The 23,017-nt window shown below is 37.9% G+C and overlaps 1 protein-coding gene across 1 annotated transcript in view; it reads right to left on the bottom strand.

Moving 5' to 3' along the window:
• WDFY4 (WDFY family member 4) overlaps positions 1-23,017 on the bottom strand; it is a 328,638-nt gene that overhangs the window by 251,854 nt on the left and 53,767 nt on the right. The window contains exon 12 of the mRNA XM_054572378.1: positions 4,557-5,137. Coding sequence (XP_054428353.1) covers positions 4,557-5,137 — 581 coding nt within the window. The remainder of the gene's footprint in view (positions 1-4,556; positions 5,138-23,017) is intronic.

The raw sequence follows: 23,017 nt of genomic DNA on the forward strand, positions 1-23,017 counted from the left end.
TAATCACAAACAACAATCATAAATCACACAAAGAAACAAGAATCAGGCTCTCAAAAGACAGAAAAAAAAGAATTATGATTCATGTGTTTGAAGAAATAAAGAAAAAAATGGGTAAGGGAAAAAAAGCTAAAAAAATCATCAAGTTCATTTGAAAAAGACCCAAACAGTATCTGGAAGCATAAAATATGACCATTAAAAGTAAAAATTCAAAATCCAAATGGCTGAATTAAGTATTGCCTTAGACCCTGCTAATAGGAGATTCAGTGAATTGGAAAAGAGATCAAAGGATATTGTACAGAACACAGCACAAAGAGACAAAGACATAGAAAATGTGAAAGAGAAATAGAAGATAAAAAAAATGGAAGACAATAAAAAAGTAAAGCACACATATCATTTGAGTTCTAGAACACTATAATACAAAAATGATGGAGAAGCAGTAGTAGTAAATTAAGGAGAATATCCAGAACTGATGAAAAACACCTGATATCAAATTCAGGAATTCCAAAAAATTTCAAGCAGAATAAATTTCAAAAATAATCCAAATAAAGACACAATATAGTAAAACTCTAAAACAAGAATGTGGACCATCTTAAAAGCTGCCAGAAAAAAATGACAGATTACCTTCAAAGGAAGAGCAATAAAAATGTAGATTATTTCTCAATGTCAACAGCAGAAGCTCTTGACTCCTATTCTATGCAGTCAGAAAATAACTGTCAATCAAGAATGTATACCCAGAACAAATATCTTACAGTAGTTAGGGAAGGAATAAAGACATTTTTAGAAAAAAAAAAAACCAAGACGGTTTACCACAAACAGACCTCAGTAAAAAAGGTCTAACACAGGTATTTCTTGCAGATAGAAAATAACCCCACACAGAAGGTTTGAGATTTGAGGATGATGAGGCAGATATTGAAAAACATGTATGCAAATTTAAATATACATGGTTTAAAGCAACAATAATAAATTTCTTATTTGATAGATATACTAAAATTAGAATTAAAATATTGGAAAACAGTACTATATATGTTTAGAAACAGTAACGATATTCAGTGTCTATGGTCCTTACATATTAACTGGAAGGAAAATAAATATAAACACTAAAGAGCACAGTAAATAGTTAAGCATGAAGATGCCCATTAAATTATTTTAGGGTAAATACTAAAAGACTAATCAGAGAGTATAAGTTACAAACTAGTACATAGAAAAAATTAAATTAAAAGAACTCAATTCAAAAGAAAGAAGAAAAAAGATCAAAAGATACAGAGACAAATAGCAAACAAAACAGAAAAGTAGAAATCATACCAAATATATTAATAATTATTAAAATGTAAACAAAGCACAGTAAAATAACAAAAAACACTAGTTTAAAAAAACAAAACATAACAAAGATAGCTCTTTAGTGTTTGTTTACAACAGAAACATCTAAAACATAAGGATATGGAAAGCTTAAGATAAAAGAATAAAAAAATTCCAGGCATGCACTAATGTAGAGAAAGCTGTTAAGCTCTATTATTATTAGATATAATTATTATGGCAAAAAATAAGGGCCACTATATAACAAAAATTTTGATCTCACCAGATGATGTAAAAATTATAAATTTGTGTGATTCTAATAGGTTCAGATATATGTAAGGCAAAAATTAACAGAAATTGACAAATTTACCAGTGTTATAGAAGATATTTAACATACTTAGTAACTGATATGCCAAGCAGATTAAGAAATTGTATGATTTGAACATGACAATTGATACATTTGATCTAAAAGAGATAAATAAAACAATGAACTTAACTAGAAAATATGCATTTCTTTAAGTACACACAAAACATCTATGAAAATTTACCACATTTGGGCACCAAGTCAAATTCAATTTCAAAAGACTAGAATCATAAGTCTACCTTGTCTTATTATGATAAAATTAGAAGTCAATGACAAAAAGATGACTAAAAATACTCCATAACTTTGGAAATTTACAATTCAAATAAGGTTCAAGAATAAAACTGTAAGTCATAAGGGAAACTAGGAAATATGTAGTACTAAATTATATTGAAAGTACAGTGTAAAATTTATGTGATACAGCTAAAGTAGTAATTACAGAGAAATTTATATTTTAAAAAGAGGACTGAAAATTAATCTCCCAATCAATTAAATTAAGAAAAAGAATACCAGAATAAATGCACTAAAAAAAAAAGGAAAAGGAAATAATAAGGACTAAAAAAAAGACATAGAAATTTATCTATGAGTGACAGAAAATGCCGAAAGTTGGTTCATAGAACACACTAATTAATAAACCTCTGTCAAAAATGTTGGGATACTGGGAGACAGACAGAAGACACAAATCAAAATGTTAGGAATAAAAAGTAAAAACAATGTTGTAAATAGCCTTATGCCAATCAATTAAAACTTAGATGGAATGAGAAAATAAACTTGCAAAATAACTTACTAAGAATGATTCGAGAATAAATTTTCTCACAAGAAAACATCAGGCTCATGAGGTTTTACTGGCAAGGCCTATCCGGTAGCTGATAAAAAATGAAGGGACACTGTCCAGCTCATACTATGAGGCTAGCATAAATTTGATAGTCAAGAAAGGGATATAAAAAGTCAAATGTTCCCATAAACAAAAATCCTTTTAAAAATTTAGCAAATCAAATCCAGCAATAATTATATAATGAGAAAATTGTGCAGGAATGCAAGATTAGAACAATTAATTTACCAGATTAACCAATCAAACAGGAACAATCATAGTAGCTGAAGATTTGACATCCATCCCCCTCACAACCAATAGCCAACATTAACTTCTGGACAACAAGAAGTTTCTTCAGATAAAAATGTGTAATGTCTTCTATAAACAATCCAATTAAAAAATGGATAAAGGACCTGAACAGATACTTCTCCAAGGAGGCCATACAGAGGGTCTATAGGCATATGAAAGGATGCTCAACATCACTAGCCATCAGAGAGATGCAAATTAAAACCACAATGAGGTGCCCCTTCACACCAGTCAGAATGGCCATCATAAACAGAAGAACAAACAAGTGCTGGAGAGGTTGTAGAGAAAAGGGAACCCTAGTACACTGTTGGTGGGAATGCAGACTGGTGCAGCCACTATGGAAAACTGTTTGGAATTTCCTCAAAAAATTAAACATGGAACTGCCTTTTGATCTGGCAATTCCACTGCTGAGATTATTCACTAAGAACCCTGAAACACTAATTCAAAAGAATCTATGTACCCCAAGGTTCATAGCATCAGAATTTACAATAGTCAAGTGCTGGAAATAGCCCAAGTGGCCATCAGTAAATGGGTGGATCAAAAACCTGTGGTACATTTACAGAATCAAATACTATGCAGCAGAAAGAAAGAAAGAACTCCTACCCTTTGCTACAGCATGGTTGTAAATGGAGAGCATATGTTAAGCAAAATAAGCCAGGTGGTGAAAGAAAAATACCATATGACCTCACCTACAAGTGGAACCTAATCAACAAAACAAGCAAGTGAGCAAAATAGAACCAGAGACATGGAAATAAAGAACAGACAGACAGTAACCAGAGGGGAGAGGGAAGGAGGATAACAGAAAAAAAGAAGGAGAAAGGTCATCAAGGAACATATATAAAGGACCTATGGACAAAGACAAGGAGAGGTTTGAATGCGGGAGGTGGGGGTGGGTGGGGGGGAGAGTAATGAGAGAAAAATGGGGACAACTATAATTGAAAAAAATTCTAAAAAATAGTGTAATGTCTTCCAGAAGCGTGCCATATAACATTAAGGCAAAATGACATAGAGAGGTAGTAGGCAGGATGGTTCATCAAAATGTTGATTTGTGTCATTGCTGCTTTGAAGGAATGAAGAAAGATACCAACTATTGTTGTTTTCTTCTTTTGTTTTTCCCCTCTGGTTCCAAGGGACATGGGGGTGGGGCATAAGTGTCTTTGCCCTCCTTTGCTCTAGTGAGATTCTGTGTTACAGGAATGAAAGTAAAAAGTGGTTTAGGGAAGCCTGACTCATTGAAGAGACTGGCCTACAGGTGTTAAGAGGAGCAATTGTCCTTGCTAGGAGAATTGGAAACAGCAGGTAAGAACAGGAAGCAGCCCATGATTGGGAAGAATAATGTAGTTTGTGATGTCAAAGGACCTTACCATCACCTGGCAGTGCTCTGAGGGGCAGAGAAGACAAAGCAAGGGCTTCCAGCACACAAAGGAAGCTGGGCACAGGCACCAAAGCTTCGAGGAGCAGCAAAGATGCCAAAGGAGAAGGTGAGCCTATCTACAGAGTTCTGCACCCAGTTTCTAAGACTAGAAAGCTTCCCTGGTTCTTGTGAGACCCAACAACAATGCTCAACCCTGAACTGACTCAGACTGGTTTCCTCTTAGCTCCCATAGGAGGGAACGCTTGGAGTCAGAGTTAACTTGATTTAAAGAAAAGGAATTCATGTGACATTTCTGCACACTCAGCTTGTAGCGTAGGTTTTCCACCCACTACACATGCCAGATGTTTGGGTAGGAAATTGGAGACAGGCACACTGATGACCCCACACAGAAGCAGACAGCAAAGCTCTACCTCTCCTCCAGGTCTGGCCACTGCTCAAAGTTGCCTTGGGGGTCACTGGTAGCTTCTCCCTTCTGGGCACCCACAAGTCCTTCCTGCCCAGCTTCCAGGGGCTTTTTCAGGTCCTTGTGCAGGTGAAGGGTGCCACTGGCCATGTTGTCCAGGAAGCTGAGAATCTGGAGGCAGCTCTGTATCTTGGGTGGGAACGGGCTGGCTGAGGAAAAGGCCAGACTCAGTAAATCAGCAAATGGCCTGGCCTTCATGTTCTCCCAGGAGTGCAGAATGGTTCCTTCTTCCTCAGTGGCCCCAAAACAGCCCAACAAGCAGAGGTCTTCAGCCAGCTTCTCAAAGAGCCCATTCTTCCTGAAGAAGTCACCATTAACAGGGTCCAGGTGCAACGCTGCAGACACAGCACAGAGGGTGTGCAGGACTAGGTCCAGGGTCTGGCTGTGGGACACTGGCCTCCATGTCTGCAGTGGGGGATCCTGGAGAGAACCCTCCATGTCAGAGAGCAGGGACAGCAGCCCATTGAACCCACTGGAGACTCTGAAAGCAGAACGGCCTTTGGGGGTCTCCAGGATCCGGAGTAGAGACTGAAACACCAACAAGATGAACATGAGTAAAGTCCAGGAGGCAGAATTTTAATACCAAGCTCCTGCACATTCTGACAAAGCACTTGGGCTGTTCTTCCTTGATCAAACATAGGAACAGCCAGCAACCTAAAGGGCAATTCTGAAATATCAGGAGCTCAATACTGTCCCTCTCAATTTTAGTTTTAGGTTGCTCCTCAGAGCCTTCTTTCAAATGGCCTCTTTTAAGGAGTATGCTAATTTATAGGGTTGATTTACTGCCCTGTATCTTTACTTACATGCATCTCCTTCCAGAAAGCTTTTCCTGACCCCTAGTTCATATGTATCTCGGGCTGAGTGCTCACACAGCTCCCTGTAACTCCCTGATCAAAACTCTCATCAACTGGATTGCAGTTACTGGACAACTGGCTCAGCGCTCCACAAGACCAAGTGCCATGCAATCAGGCTCACCCACTGCTGTGGAACACAGAACTTAATAAATATTCACTAAACAAATGAAATTAACCATTTCTTCTATTGCAAAGGTGACTCATAATGTAACCTATATAAAGCAACTTATTATTATTAAACTCTCTCTGTGCAAGCATAGGTACCACTATTAAATAGGGAATTATAGTAAAATAAATCTGCTTAAAATCTGGTGTAAGCATATGAGGGAATCAAGGTAGAGAAGAGAAACTTTTAATAAAAGGAGAATATAGGTGTAGCATATAGAAGGAACTATGTTGAAGTTTAGGCTACCATACTCAGTAAAATCTACCTTTTCCATATTACTGAGAATTTTACTGGACACCCAAACTTTTAATTCCTTCTATATCAAAATTTATTGAGCACTTACATTGTGCCATTAATTGATCTCAGTTCATGGTATACACTTAATAAGTTGTATATATTTAATAAATGTTTTGGAAGGAAGGACTGCATTTAAGAAGCTCTCATTATGTGCTGAAGCTTCATGTCTAAAATAGAGGAATGTGTGGATAATATTTAGTTATTTATTCTTTACAAAAATTGCATGGGACTCCATCAAAGACCCAGGGTTCTTATGCATATTTCCCAGAGAATGGCCAGTCAGTGCAATCTAGTTAGTAGGCTCTGGAGGGAAATTTGAATTGTTTTGTCCTTTCAGATATTTAATATTCTACTGACACAGGGAAGACAGGTTTCTGGGCAGGCCCAATATAGAGTCAATTCCAGGATGCCTGAAACAAGGTTCAAAGAGAAAAAAATAAATTCCCAGTTTGGGAGGAAGAGGTTATATTTTCTCTTAAATGCCTAGTTAGGATAACAATCAATGGCATAATGCTGCAAGTTACTACATGAAGAGAAATTGTCAGGTTTTTTAAAAGGAGGGAAGGCTAGATAAAAACTCATCTAGAGAAAATCAAATAGATACTCAGTAAAATAACAGGTAACTATAAACTATGAAGTCATGCACTTTGGAAGAATAAAGGTAGTTTTTCAGCTTTATCCTTAAAATGCTAGTAATCCTAACCTAACACTAGTGTTTACCTGAAATGATATAATGCGTGCCCCTAACACAGGAATTTTGTTGTCTAATATATTTTCTACAAGAAACCTGAGCTGCTTGGTGGGGAGTCAATCCCCTGCTTGGCTAGGAGAACACAGAATGAGCCAGGAAAAAGTGAATGGGCACAGGTGAGGACTCTCAAAATGACAAGATATGGTTACCAAGGAACAGCTGAAAGGGCTGCCCCATCAATGACATTTTGATGTCATTGGTGGCCTTCTGAATCATCTGAATAGTTTCCACAGAGGAATATTCAAGCTTCATGCAAAATCTGATGCAGATCCTTTGCTCTATTCACTCAGTCATTTTGAATGTGATGGCCACACAGTACACCCTCTCACTCAACAGCATCTACCACCCCCACTGACTAGTGCACTGAAGTCATCATTGTTCATGCATGCACATTCCAGTCCACTCTCCTTGGCTGCCAGGTTACATTGATATCATGGAAATCGTTCTCATTAAATTAACAATAGCTGGGCTTTTCCCACACAGACCTTGTATATGCCAACACATTGGGCAATCTGAAAGAAATAGATAATTTCCTAGAAATATACAATCTCCCAGAACTCAATCAAGAAGAGAAAATATGAACAGACCAATTCAAACCAATGAAATAGATGCAGTAATCAAAATATATTCAACAAACAAAAGTCCTGGACTGGATAAATTCACAGGTAAGTTTTACTAAACATTGAGGGAAGAGCTAACACCCATATACTCAAATGATTCCAAAAAATTTAAGAGAAGGGAAGACTCCCAAGGTCATTTTACAAGGCCAGCATTATCTTAATTCAGAAACCAGATAACTACACTACAAAGAAAGAAAATTATAGACCCATATTCCTGATGAACATAGATGCTATAGTCCTCAACAAAATATCAACAACTTGAATCAGCAATACATTAAGAAGATCATACTCCATGATTAAGTGAGATTTATTCCTAGGATGCAAGGCTGATACAATACCAATCAATTAATATGATCTACCACATAAACAAATAAGGGATAAAAATCATATCATAGTATCAATAAATACAAAAAAAAAGCATTTGACACAATCTAGCACCTATTTATGATAACTTCTGTCAGCAAAGTGGGAATAGAGAAAACATACCACAACATAATAAACACCATTGTATGACAAACCCATAACCAACATCATACTCAATGGGAAAAGTAAAAGCATTTCCCTTAAGATCAGGAAAAAAAACCAACAGGGATGTCTTACTTCACCACTTTTATTAAACATAGCACTATAAGTCTAGCCACAGCAGTCAGACAAATAGAAGAAATGAAAGGCATCCAAATTTACAAGGAAGAAGTAAAACTGTCCTTACTTGCAGATGACATGATACTCTCCATAGAGAAGCCTATAGATTCCACAAAATAACTATTAGTACTGATAAATGAATTCAGTAAAGTAGCAGGTTACAGAATAAAGATTCAGAAATCAATTGTATTTCTATACACCAAAAATGAATTATCAGAAAGAAAATCTAATAAAACTATCCCATTTACAACTGCATCAAAAAATAACTGAGAATAAGTTTAACCAATGAAATAAAAGACCTATACTCAGAAAATTATAAGATAATGACTAAAGAAATTGAGGAAGATACAAATATATAGAAGCATATACTGTGCTCATAAATAGGAATTAACATCACTAAAATGTTCATACTCCCCAAAGCAATCTATAGAATTGAAGCAATTCCTATAGAAATACCAATGGCAATTTTTTTACAGAACTAAATTAAATAATCCCAAAATTTATATACAACCACAAAAGACACTGAAGAGCCTCCCCAATGCTGAGAAAGAACAAAGTTGGAGGTATCATACTACCTGTTACCAAAGTATACTACAAGGCCATAGTAATCAAATGTAGCATATTACTGGTATAAAAACAGGCACATAGATCAATGAAACAGAATAGAGAGCCTGAAATAACATACATCTCTGTCATCAAACTATACTACAAGGCCATAGTAATCAAAACAGCATGATACTAATATAAAAACAAACATACATATCAATGAAATAGAATAGAGATCCAGAAATAACCTACAGTTATATGGTCAATTATTGCAGTATATGACAAAGGAGGCAAGAACATACAATGAGGTAAAGACAGTCTATTCAATAAATGATATTGGGAAAATTAGACAGATACATACATGCAAATAATGAAACTAGAGTACTTTTTTACATTATATAAAAGAATAAACTCAAAATGGATTAAAGACAACTGTAAGACTTGTAAACCTCCTAGAATAAAACATGGGATGTAAAATTCCTGACATTTCTCTTAGCAATATTTTTTTTCTGATATCTCCTTGGGCAAGGGAAACAAAAAAAAAAAAAGAGAAAGAAAGAAACAAGTAGGACTACATCAAACTAAAAAGTTTTTGCACAGCAAAGGAAACCATCAATAAAATGAAAATACAACCTACCCAGTAGGAGAAGATATTTGCCAATGATATATTCAAATGGAGTTAATATCCAAAATTTATAAAATACTCATACAGCCAATACCAAAAACACAAACAATCCAATTAAAAAATGAGCAGAGGACCTTCACTGACATTTCTCCGTAGAGGACATGCAGATGGCTAATGGACATATGAAGAGATGTCCAATGTCACTAATCATCAGAGGAATGCAATTAAAACCACAATAAGATATTACCTCACACCTGTCAGAATGGTTGTCATCATTTGTCAAGATGGAGGCATAGATAAACACATTTCGCCTCCTTGTGCAACCACAGAAAAAAAGACAATTAGATCTTTCAACAAATAACACCCAGAACCATCAAAAAATCAAGCTGTATGGAAGTCTGACAACCAAGGATTTAAAGAAGCCACATTGATCCAGACGGGTAGGAGGGGCAGAGACAAAGAGATGCATGGAGAGGCGCAGAGTTGTGGTGTGGTGCACAGAGGCGGCAGTGGCAGAATGGGCACTCCCATGTTCACATGTGGTGGGTAAAAATTGGGAGAGATACCTTGGGAACAAGCGATCCCAGCCCCAGGCCTGACTGCACAGCCCAGAATTCCAGCACCAGGAAAATAATTCCCCTTAACTTCTGGCTGTAAAACTCAGTGGGGTTTGGGGTAGTGGAAAAACCTGCCAGGTTTTCAGGACATGCCACTTAAAGGGCCCACAAGTACTTAAAAGGTATACAGACTCACCCACCCTGGGACTCAGCACCAGGGCAACAGCTGGAAGGGCACCAGTCACACAGGTTGAGTGCTGGGCAAACCTCCAGAAGCCAGGCAGGGACAATGTCCCCTCTGCGAGCTCTACCCCCACAGAGAGTCACAAAGCAGTGAAGCTGGTTGTCTTGCCCTGGCGATTACCTAAGGCTCTACCCCACACAATTTACAGGTGCCTTTTCTACAATAGACCATGCTATTAAGACAGGGAGTCAAAGAAGCTCTTTCCTAATACATGGAAACAAACACAGGGAGGCTGCCAAATTGAAAAGACAGGGAAATATGGCCCAAATGAAAGAACAGAACAAAACCCCAGAAGAAAAACTAAATGAAATGGAGATAATCAACCTATCAGATGCAAAGTTCAAAACACTGGTAATCAGGATGCTCAAAGAACTCACTGAGCACAGCAAAAGCATAAAAAAAACCCAGGAAGAAATGAAGGTTACACTAAGTGAAATAAAGAAAAATCTACAGGGAACTAACAGTGGAGGGGATGAAGCCAGGATTCAAATCCATGGTATAGAACATAAGGAATAAATAAGCATTCAACCAGAACAGCAAGAAGTAAAAAATAATTTAAAAAAACAAGGATAGTATATAAGTGCCTCTGGGACACCTCCAAACATACCAACATCTTAATCATAGGGATGCCAGAAGAAGAGGAAGAGCAAGAAATTGAAAACTTAGTGTAAAAAATAATGAAAGAAAACTTCCCTAATTTGGTGAAGGAAATAGACATACAAGTCCAGGAAGCACTGAGAGCCCCAAAGAAGTTGGACACAAAAAGGACCACACCAAGACATATATATCATAATTAAATTTCCAAAGGTTAAAGACAAAGAGAGAATCTTAAAAGCAGCAAAAGAAAAGCAGAGAGTTACCTACAAAGGAGTTTGCATAAGGCTGTCAATTGATTTCTCAAAAGATACTTAGCAGGAAAGAAGAGACTGGCAAAAAGTATTCAAAGTGATGAAAAAGCAAAGACCTACAACCTAGATTACTCTATCCAGCAAAGCTATCATTTAGAATGGAAGGGCAGATAAAGTGCTTTCTAGACAAGGTAAAGCTAAAGGAATTCATCATCACCACTCCATTATTACATAAAATGTTAAGGGACTTATTTAAGAAAAAGAAGGTCAAAACTATAAATATTAAAATAGCAACAAATTCACAACTGTCATCAACTGAATCTAAAAAACAAACTAAGCAAATCACCAGAACAGGAACAGAATCATAGGTATAGAAGTCGTTTTGAAGGATTATCAGCGAGTGAGAAGGGGGAGAATGGGGTAAAATATACAGGGATTAAGCATAATTGGTAGGTACAAAATAGACAAGGGGAGGTTAAGAATAGTATTGGAAAGGAGAAGCCAAAGAACTTATATGTATGACCTATGGACATGAACTAAGGGGGGTTGCTGGAAGGAATGGGGGTATTGGGCAGAGGGGAGCAAAGTGGGGAGCTTGGGACAACTTTAATAGCATAATAAATAAAATATATTTAAAAAAATTAAAGATCAGTAAATATCCTTGGGTGAGGATTAAAAAATTAGAATGGTTATCATCAATAAGTCAACAAACAATGAGTGCTGGCAAGGTTCTAGACAAAGGGGAACCCTTGTGCACTATTGCTGAAAATGCAGATTGATGCAGTCACAAAACAGTATGGAGGTACCTCAAAAGAATTAAAAATTAAACTGCCTATCACCCAGTGATTCTACTCTGGGTATATACCTGAAAAAATCAAAAACACTAATTTGAAAGGATATATGCACCCCTGTGTTCATTGCAGTGTTATTTTTAATAGCCAAGATATGGAAGCAAGCCAAGTACTGATCAATAGACAAGTGAATTAAAAAAGTTGTGTTATGGTACATATGTACAATGGAATATTAGCTGGCCAAAAAAAAAAAGAAATCATCATTTGTGACAACATGGATCAACCTAGAGGGTAGTATGCTGAGTAAAGTAAGTCAATCAAAGAAAGACAAATACCACGTTATTTTACTTATATGAGGGATCTAAAGAGCAAAAGAAATGAACAAAAAAAAATCAAAACAGACTCATAGATACAGAGAATGGACTGATTGATGGTAGCCAGAGCCAAGGGTGGTTAGGGAACAGGAAAAAGGTGAAGGGATTAAGAAGTGCACATTGGTAGTTACAAAATAGTTATGAAATGTAAAGTAGGGAATATAGTCAACAATACTGCAATAACTATGTATGGTACCAGGAGGATCCTGGAAATGTTGTGGGAATGCTTTGTAAAGTATATCATTGTCTAATCATTATGCTGTACACCTAAAACACACACAAAATAATGTTGAATGTAAACTGTAATTGAAATATGAAGTTTTTAGATGCAAAAAAAAGAGAAAGGAAAATACCACCAAATGCAATGGCCACAATGAATTTTAGATGGAAAAAAAATGCTAGGAAAAAAAGGTGATTACACCTGGCCCATTGAAATACACAATATGAGGCAATTTAGAGAGCAAAATTAGATCAACTTCATGAAACTGCAACAGTGAAGGAGTCATCTTCTTTGATAAATCTAGTTATTTCTAAACCAGGCAATGTACTCAGCATGTACCTAGCTTAGCTCTCCAAATGCCAGTGACATGGGACACTACAAGAAAATGTATTCCATGAGATTGCTTATTTGAGATTTTTCTTGTTTTATTTATTTATTTATTTATTTATTTATTTATTTATTTATTTATTTTTTAGGTAGACCTGTATTACTTTAAATTTCCCTCTTAGGACTGCTTTTGCTGGCTTCCACTGATTTGGCATCATTGTGTTTTCATTTTCATTTATGTCAAGATATGTTTTCATTTCTTCCTTAATCTTACTGTTAACCCATTCATTGTTTAGTAACATGTTACTTAGACTCCATGTGGTTTTGTGTTTTTCAGGGGGTTTTTTTCTTATACTTGATTTCTGGTTTCATACCATTGGGGTCAGACAAGATGCCTGATATTATTTCAATCTTAAATTTATTAAGACTTGTTTTGTGTTCTAACATGTTATCTAGCCTAGAAAATGTTCCATGTGCAATTTGAACAGAATGTATATTCTGCTGCTTTGGGATGAAATGCTTTAAAAATATCCGTTAAATTTATCTGGTCTAGGGTGTCGTGTAAGGCCACTTGTTTCCTTGTTGATTTTCTGTCTAGAAAATCTTTCTATTGATATTAATGAGGTGCCAGAGTACCCTGCTATGAGTTTACTACTGCCTGTCTCTCCTATTATGTCCACCAATATTTGCTTTATATATGTAGGTGCTTCTATGTTGGGTGCATAATTGTTTACAAGGGTAATATCCTCTTGTTGGATTGGTCCCTCTATCATTATGAAATGTCCTTTCCTTCTTTTTATAGCCTTTGTTTTAAAGTCTATTTTGTGTGATATAAGTATGGTTACCCAGCTTTTTTTTTTCTATTTACACAAAATATTTTTTCCATCCCTTTATTTTCAGTCTGTCTTTCAATCTGAAGTTGGTTTCTTGTAGAAAGCAGTTGTATTGATCTTTTTTTCTTATCCATTCAGCTACCCTATATCTTTAATTAGAACATTTATATCCATTTACATTTAATGTGATTACTTAATAAGAACATAGTTATCACCATTTTATTATTCATATTTATGTTCTTTTTTTCTTCTGCTACTTCTTAAAGAAGTTCCTTTAACATTTCTTGTAATACTGATTTAATGATGATAAACTCCTTTACCTTTTTCTTGTCTTGGAAGCTCGTTATTCCTCCTTCAAGTTTAAATTATAACCTTGTGGTTAGTGTAGTCTTGGTTGTAGGTCCTTGGTTTTCATCACTTTGAGTATTTTGTGCCAATCCCTGCTGGCCTGAAAAGTTTCTGTTGAGAAATCATCTGACAATCTTATGGGAACTCCTGTGTAGGTAATTTGTCTTGCTGCATTTAAGATGCTCTCTTTGTCTTTAACCTCTGTCGTTTTGATTATGATGTGTTTTGGGGTGGACTTCTTTGGGCTCATCTTGTTTACGGCTCTGCACTTCATAGACTTGCATATCTATTTCTTTCAACAAGTTAGGGCAGTTTTCAGTCATTATTTCTTCAAACAGGTTTTCAATCCTTTGTTCTCTCTTTTCCCTCTGGCACCCCTATAATGCAAGTGTTATGTTTGATGTTATCCCAAAGGTCCTTTAAACCATTTGTATTTTTTATTCTTTTTTTTCTTTTTGCTCTTTCAACTAAGTATTCAACTAAGTATCTGCTACCTTGTCTTCCAAATTGTTGATTCATTCCTCTGCTTCATCTCACCTGCTATTGATTCCTTCTAGCATATTTTTCATTTCAGTTATTGTATTATTCATTTCTGACTGGTTATTTTTCATGGTTTCTAGGTCCTATTTTTTTTAAATGATCATCGCAATAAGTTTAATTAACATCTGTCACTGTACATAAATTTTTTTTCTTGTGATGAGAAATTTTAAGGTATACTCTCTTAGCTACTTTCTCTTTATATAAATATATATATAATTTTATATTTTGACTTTTTAAATTTTTTAAATTTATAAATCATGTTTATTCTATTACAGTTGTCTTAATATTTCCCCCTTTACCCTTCTCCACCCATCCCAACCCCAACCCCCACAGTCAATTCCCACTCTGTTGTCCATGTCCATGGGTCATTCATACATGTTCTTTGTTTAGTCTCTTCTCCTTCTTTCCACCACTGTCCTCTTTCCCCATCCTCTCTGGTCACTTTCAGTCTGCTCCATGTTTCTGTGCCTGTGGTTTATTTTGTTCATTAGTTTATTTTGTTGAACAGAGTCCACTTATAGGTGAGATCACATGATAATTGTCCTTTATCAACTGGCTTATTTCACTTAGCTTAATATTCTCCAGTTTCACCCATGTTGTCACAAAGGTACCAGTTCCATCTCTCTCTCTTTCTTTCTTTCTTTCTTTTTTTTAAATTTTATTTTAATTTATTTTTTCAAATACATTTGTCTCCGCCTACCCCCCACCACTTTCCCTTGCCCCCTCCCTCCTTCTTTCCCTCAGCTCTTCCCCTTTGGTTTTGTCCATGAGTCCTTGCTATATGTTCCTTGACTTTCCCCTTCCCTTCCTTTTCCCCGCCCCCCCCTCCTTCCCTCTTGTCTCTGTTGATATTTTTTCCTTCAGTGTTGCTGGTCTTATTTCTTAAATGCAGATTGATTTTATTTATTATTTTTAAATGTCAAAGTTAATTATATTAAAAAAATTTAAAACCCTTATAAAGTCTCAGCAACTAAACCAACATGACACCAGCACAGAAATAATCAAGTAGATCAATGAAATATAATGAACATTCTAGAGACAAACATATATATATGTCTAACAATACAATATATGATTAAGTTGATATTTCAAATCAATGGGTAAAATAAGCCTTATTCAACAAATAAAGTGCATGGACCATTATTACTTGAAGTAAAACAAATATAGAGCCCTATTTCACACATTATACAAGACATATTCAGGTGAATTAAATATCAATATGTAGACTCTATGAAGTTTTAGAAGAAAATAGAACTAATATTTTTCATGACCTGAAATAAAATATTCAAACCCAGAAGGTATCAAGTAAATATTGACATTATGACTATATTAAACATTTAATATAGTCATATACATATAAAAAAAGTTAAAGGACAGGGAATAGAATAGAAAAGTATTTGCAACACATCTAAAACATGGTTAATAGGTTTTAATTAAAAAAAAAGTTCTACAAACCTTTAATCAATAAATGGATAAGACTACCAAAAAGTCATTTAAAGCTTTTTTTTAAATAATAGGAATAGTCAAGAAATACACTAAAACAGGTTTAGTTTCAACAAATAATGAAGGAACAATTAAAATAACATCATTGTCACAATCAGATTAATGAGTATTAAAAATATTGGTAATATCAAGTATTAGCAACTCTGAAAGGAACTCGGTATTCTTAGAAACTTTTTTTCATCTTAAAGCAGTCCCTTTAGCATATTTTGCAGTGCTGGTTTGGTAGAGGTATAGTCTTTTAGCCTTCTTTTGTCTGGGAAACTCCTTATTTCCCCTTCTATTTTAATTGAGAGCCTTGCAGGTAGAGCAGTCTTGGTTGCAGGCCTTTGCTTTTCATGACTTGGAATATTTCTTGCCATTCCCTTCTGGCTTGCAGTGTTTCTGTTGAGAAGTCAGATGCTAGCCATATTGGGGCTGCCTTATATGTTACTACTGCCTTCTCCCTTGCTTGCTTCAGGATTCTCTGTTTGCCTTTGCTATTTGCCATTTTAATGATGATGCGTCTTGGAGTGAGCCCCATTGGGTTCCTCTTGAATGGGATCCTCTGTGCTTCCTGGATTTGTGTTGCTTTTTCTCTCCTCCAATTGGGGAAGTTTTCCATCATTACTTTTTCAAACAGGTTCTCTATCCCTTCCTCATCCTCTTCTCCTTCTGGTATCCTTATTATACGGATATTATTACGTTTCAGGTTGCCCTGCATTTCCCTCAATGCCTCTTCATTCTTTTTGAGTCTTTTTTCATTTTCTTGCTCTTTCTGGGAGCTTTGTTCTACCTTGTCCTCCAGCTCGTTAATTCGGTCATCAGCTTCATCTAGCCTGCTTTTGATTCCTTCTATGTGTTCTTCAATTCAGAAATTGTATTCTTCATTTCCTTTTGTCTCTTACTGATGGTTTCTATGTCCTTTTTCATGCTGATATAGTTTGCAGTAAGTTCCTCATAGTTTCCATGTAGTTTTTGGTAATTCTCTCTGAGCTCACTGAGCTCATTGAGCTTCCTTAGAACCATTGTTTGGAACTCAATATCTGATAGTTTGCTTGCCTCTATTTCATTTAGTTCTCTTTGTGGGGATTCCTCCTTTACCTTCTAGTGGGGCATATTTCTCTCTTTCCATTATTTATGAGACTCTTCTTTTCTGCTTCTGATCTTAAGTTGATCTGTCTTGATATCCTGACTTTGTGGTGTGAACATCTATGGTTGGAGACTGCTGTTTTTTTTACTTTCTGGATCTGCCTCTGATGATGTCAGATGTTGACCCTTTCCAACTTTAGGCACCCTGTTCAAGACTTCCAGTAATCTACTGTTTGTGGCTGTCTACTTCAGCTGTTATTCTATTCACTCTGCACTCAGCAGTCCAGCTTAGACAGCTCAGGGCTGGGTGGAGTCCCTCCTGGGGGTGGGGTTATTGGGTCCTTTCTCACTGCTGATGTATGGGGGAGGAGTCTGCACTGGGATCCCGCCAACTACTCTCTCTGTTCTCTCCCCAACCTCCATCCCCAGTCTCTCCTTAAGTGTCGCCAAATCTCTCTGCGTCCCCTTTTGCCAGGGATTTACTGTCTGTGGCTCCCACTCTGCACACAGCAGGCAACTTAGACAGCATGGGGCGGGGTGGAATCCCACCTGGGGGTGGGGCTATTGGGCCCTTTGACACAGGTGCTGCTCAGGGGACATGGCCTCTGCCTGAGCAAGATGGCCGCTGCTGCATGGGAGATGAGTCAGTACCAAGATCCCGCTGGCTACTATCTCGGTTCTCTCCCCAAAACCTCCTTCCTCAGTCTCTCCCCAGGTGTCTCTACCCCAGTTTGCCCCCGCCTTTGCTGGAGACCAGGGTAAGTGGCTGCAAATAAAAATTTTGCATTGGCCCTTTAAACGGTTCTTTGCATCTCCAGCTGCCTGTCTCTGGCAGAGAGCAACCCTGCCGCTTTTCATAGCTGGCTGTTTTCTGTGTACTTTTTGGGCTCTGGTGCTATGGGCTAGAGATCCCCACTTTTGGTTTAGACCCCGCTCTTCTCAAGTGGATCCAACTGGCCATTTCAATATCCTTCTGGCGCTGCCCTCTCTGGACACCTCACCTGCCTTCTTGAGTCTCTACCGCACTCCTTACCAGTTAGAAAGCTGATTCCTCTTTCTCCGAGGATACGAGGCTTCTCTGTTGCCATTGTTCAGTTGTTTGTTCCAGGTGATTACTCCACAATTTAGTTGTAATTCCAGGTTGGTCCTGGGAGGAGGTCAGTGTGACTTCCACTCACTCCTCTGCCATCTTGCTTCTCTCTAGGTCCTATTTTTATGTTTAGTATTTTTTTGTTGAAGTCCTCACTAAGTTTCCTGGGCATCCTTATAACCACTGTTTTTGAACTCTGTATCTGGTAGATTGCTGCCTACATTTTGTTTAATTTTTTTTCTGGAGTTTTCTTGTGTTCTTTCATTTGAGACATGTTTTTTTGTTTCCTCATTTTGGCTGCTTCTATGAATATTAGGTAGGTTTGCTACATCTCCCAGTCTTCACCAGGTGGCCTTACGTAGCAGGTGGCCTGTGTGCCCAGTGGTACTGTTTCCCTCATTATTTGGCCTGTGTGCTACAGAAATATCCTTTCTGTGGGTTGTCTGTGTCCTCCTGTTGTAGTTGAGCCTTAACTGGTGTTGTCATATCAATGGGTAGAATTGACCTTCAGACTGAGTGGCTGCAAGTATTGGCCATGATCACAACATGTAAGCCGCAGTACTGGGCAGAACCCTATGGAGTGGGATTTGCCCCAGCAAGCTTTGTTGTCTTCCAACACCACCCTTTGGGTATGCCACTTGAAGATCTAATCTGGCGATGCTTGTTTTGGTCTGAAGTGGCTACTAGCTTTGTTGGTTTTTAGTCTCTCTTGAGAGGGGCTTTGATGCAGACCATGGTCAACTACTGCCTGTTACTGGCTCACGGCTACTTGTTAAAAGTCATCCATGGTTGGTAACTGCCTTTTCTGGGCCTGGATGTCTGTGGGAAACCATGAACTGAGGCCATTTGCCTCCAGTACCTGGCCTGGGAACAGGCCAACCACCCCATGGCCTGCCACCACCTGCCAGCTGCCACCATACGCCTCAGCTCCTGAAAGAACCTCAGACTACATGCAAGTTGGGTGAGGCAGGGTCTCATAGAGTCACTAGAGTGGGGAAAATGTTCATAAGGTCAGTGCAGGTTCAGACTTGGCTCCAGTGCCAAGCCTGGGGCCACTTGGCAAAGGCACAGGGTACAGTGAGGCCAGCTTCTGTCTCTCTGCGGAACTTTCAGAAATTTTAATAAATATTGTAGCTAAGCCTAGACCAGCTTCCTGCTGCTAAAAGAGCATCTAGCAGTATGGGAGTTGTTGGGGTGGGTCCTCAGGGGGTCATTGGGGTGGGGCGAGTGGTGTTCACAAGTCTAATGCAGATTCAGATTTGGCAATTCAGTAGAAGGGCTCAACACAGAAAAGATGGTGCCCATCTGTCAGCTGAGTGGGAGAAAAAAGCTTAATACAAGAACAATGACAACTGTCCCTCCAGCCCTTACCCTGAAGCCACGTAATTCAGTTTCTCCCTCTATGACTCTGGCAATCTCTGAGTTGTCCCTTCACCCAACCCAGAGTGAGTGACTGTGAAAGAGTGAGTCTGTGCATGGGACCTTTAAGAGGATGCCGAGGTTTCCAGCAGCCTTTCATCTCACCCAGACTAACAGACTCCCCAGAGATTTTCATAGCCAGGTGTTGTGGGGCCTTCTCTTCCCAGCACTGGTGCTCTGGCCTGGGAAGCCTGATATGGAGCTGGGATCTCTCACTCCTCAGGGGGTCAACTGCAGCTGAAATATTCCTCCCAATCCTCAACTGCCACACATGACTATGGGGCAAGCCCAATTCTCATCTCCTCCCCTCCTACCAGTCACTACATGGCTTCTTTTTATCCGTAGTTATAGAACTTCTGTACAGCCAGTCTTAAGATGGATCTCCAGGCTGATTGTTCTATGATTTAGTGGCAATTTTCAGAGGGTCATGGGAGGAAGCAAGCACAGCATTTACCTACCCCATCATTTTGACCTAACTACTTATGAATTTGGCTCAAAACCAGGAAAGGGCAATATTTGTAGTCATGTCCTTAAAGAGAAGCATATTAACTGTTAGAGCAGGTTCTCTAGACTACTGATGTTCAGTGAATGTGAAAGTTTGGCATAGCAACACTGAGCTGTCTTAACTGGGTAAGGCCGTTCTCTGTGTAGCCATCACTGGAGCTGCCTGTCCCTACCACCAACTCTGGGGACTCTGGGGTCAAGAGAAGCTACAGACAGAGATATGCATTGTCTATGTCTGCCTCGTGTAAGAAACTCCCTCCTGACAATATTATTTCTTTGTCCAAGTTAGGAATGTACTACAATCTTGAAGTATGTGTGGTGGGGCTTTTTTCCTGCCACTGACAATCCACAGGAAAGACTGAACACTGGTATGTGTTACAACATACACTGCATAGTCAAAACCTGACCTCCTTGTTCTTGGTCACATGATTCCTGCCCTGAAAAACAAATAAATCATAAGACATCGGGAAATCTCATGCTCTAGGGTGTTGAGTCATTCAAACTAATGTAAGAAATTTCAATGGTTCCTAAACCATAGAAGGTTGTTGAAGAAAAGTGGAACGAATGAAACTCCTCTGTTTGTCACACAATAGAACAAACACCAAAAGAGAAAATGATTTAAAAACAAAACTAATCAGATTATAGGTAATTGTCTGAACACTAGATGGTCACTAAAATTATTTCTTCCCTCAAAAAACCACCTTCCACTTTTGTCTAATTTGACACCAGCTATTGCTCAAAAGGATTCCATCATTCAAGATGGAAAGAGACATGACTTGGGGTGGTGAACAAACACCCCAATATAAATACAATATAAAGATGATGTATTATAAAATTGTATACCTGCAACCTATATAATTTTATTAACCAATGTAACCCTGATAAATTCAATTAAAAATTGTCATTCCTCACATAAAAAATATAGAGTAATTACAACAATATTCTATAACAAAAAAAAAAAACAAAGAGCATTTAGAACAGATATTTTTAAAAGAGAAGCAATCCAATAATACTTCTCCTTATGATCTCTGTCTGTCAGAATGTCTATTCCCTGAAATTCCTAGATGGCTCTTTTCTGCTCCTGTTAGGAAGGGGGAGGAGAAAAGGATTGCTGTCCTTAATTGTTGCTTTGTTTGATTTATTAAATTCAGAGTCATTATCTAAAATGGGGGTAATCTCATTAGAACTTAGACTGCTCTATTATTTCTTGGGATGGGGTTAATTTCATATTTGCAGAGTCATAAAGTAAAGAGTTCAAAATCCAATTACAAAGGCTTAATTTCATAGCAACTAAAAAGAAACATTTCTATCATAAAGGAAAATAAATACTGTGCTACTTCAGGAAATGATTTGTCAGGAACTGGGGGCCTAGGAGAAGGGTCTCCATTACTGTCATTCAACTCTGTGTGATAATGCATCACCAAGGCTGGCGAGTCTGTGGAAGGGAGTAAATTTAATCAGCTAAAGTCAAAGTAATCAGGCTAGGGTTGACACATTTCAAGAAAGGTCAGTGTTAAGCCCATTTTCTCCTCCTTAACTTAGTTACCATGTCATCGTCGCTGAGTTAGTATTCCTCCAGCTTGAATCTATAAAATGGATGTCTGCTGCAAAGCGCTAACTATGTTAGGACTAACAGGATTTATTTCACATTCTATTATTTGTTATTCCTCATAATTTTCCATGTGTCATGCTGGAAGACTGGTGAGGTAATATGATTAAGCTCCGAGTTGAATAGCTAAATGTATATTAGCAAATCAATCTGAATTTGTGCATAACCCAATCATGGTCCCACCTGCTATGGAGGGGAAATTCATTTGCTTACATTACTCTTTAACTCAGTTATCATTTGCCAGAATTAGGTGGTGAAGTTACATGTGCTTCTGTATCGGTATGGAAGCACCATTGTGTTTTAGAAACAACTGCTCTAGTGGGTGTTTCTGTCTGGTTCTGCTTCAGGGAAGGGAGGTGAGGGTAATGCTATCATGTGAATGCACTTCAGAGATGGAAAACCTTTATGGGTGGCAGGGAGAACTGCCTTTGAAGTCCCCCCACTCCATGACTTCCCCCTCATTCTACATCTGACCCATTCTGCAGGCATGGTGCGTCAGGCAGCGTCCACTCACAAATTCTGAAAAGGGAGTCCAGCCAGAAAGAGCTAATTTTATATCTTTGTTTCTCACATTCTAAGGGGTTCCCAAGATGACTGAGAAGAAATATAAATCCCACATCAAATTTTAGCAAACGTTGGATAGGTGGTCTCATGATTCAGTGGTGGCTGAATCTAGAACAGACTCCTGAGCCCCATCCCCTCCCCACCACCCACTGGGACAGCAATATGTTGACAGCCCTGGCCCTGGGAGAGCAATCGCAGCTGCAGGCACTCGCCTGACCACCCAGAGAGAAGATAGCACATCAAGCCCAGGGTTTGACTTTGTTAAATAAGCTTACACAGTATTTATCCCTGATGTGCTCTCTTGATAGTGTGATTCTGAAATAATATTGAATCTGTAAAACACCATAATGGCTTTACATTGCTAATTTTAGAAATTCAGTACTATTACCCAAGGGCCAGCACTCCAATAAGGTGCCTCTGGGCCATAGAGTAAATAATGAACCTTCCATGAGCAAAGCAGAACTCTCTTTTCTACAATGAACACAGAAACATTCATACTCCCCCAGCAAAGTAAAACCAAAACCTGTTTTGGTGGTGTTTGTAGACCTGTTTGACTTTCCGTATAAGAAACAAATGGAGATTCCAATTATTCACCTAGGAGAGAACCAAAGTCCTCACTGTTTTGGCCTATGCCTTCCCTGGTCCTTATCACAATAAGGGGCATACAAATCAAGTGGAACACAGACATATAGGGAAAAAAATTCAACAAAAAGTATAGTGAAGAGAAAAGATCACTAGATTTTAAGTCACTAGTCTTAGGTTCAAGCTCAACTTTACCATTTAGTAATAGAAGCTCTTAGACATGTCTCTGCTGAAATATTAAGACTGGACCACATGAAGCTAAAGTCCTTCCCAGCTGTAAATTGTCACTGATTCTTGATATCTCTCTCCCTTACTCTCTCCATTACATTCTCCCTTCAGTCCCTTCAATTCACATAATCATGAGACTCTAGTGTCCTCTAAATTGTATTTAACTTTCATTTTTTGTCCACATAAATCATTGTCAATGATTTTTTGGCCCTATAGTTAAATGACTGTTTTGGTTCTTGTCATCTGTGAAATACATAA

The sequence above is a fragment of the Pteronotus mesoamericanus genome, unplaced genomic scaffold (assembly GCF_021234165.1).
Source record: "Pteronotus mesoamericanus isolate MK-2021 breed Mesoamerican mustached bat unplaced genomic scaffold, CSHL_Meso_final contig_230, whole genome shotgun sequence".
Taxonomy (NCBI): Eukaryota; Metazoa; Chordata; class Mammalia; order Chiroptera; family Mormoopidae; genus Pteronotus; species Pteronotus mesoamericanus.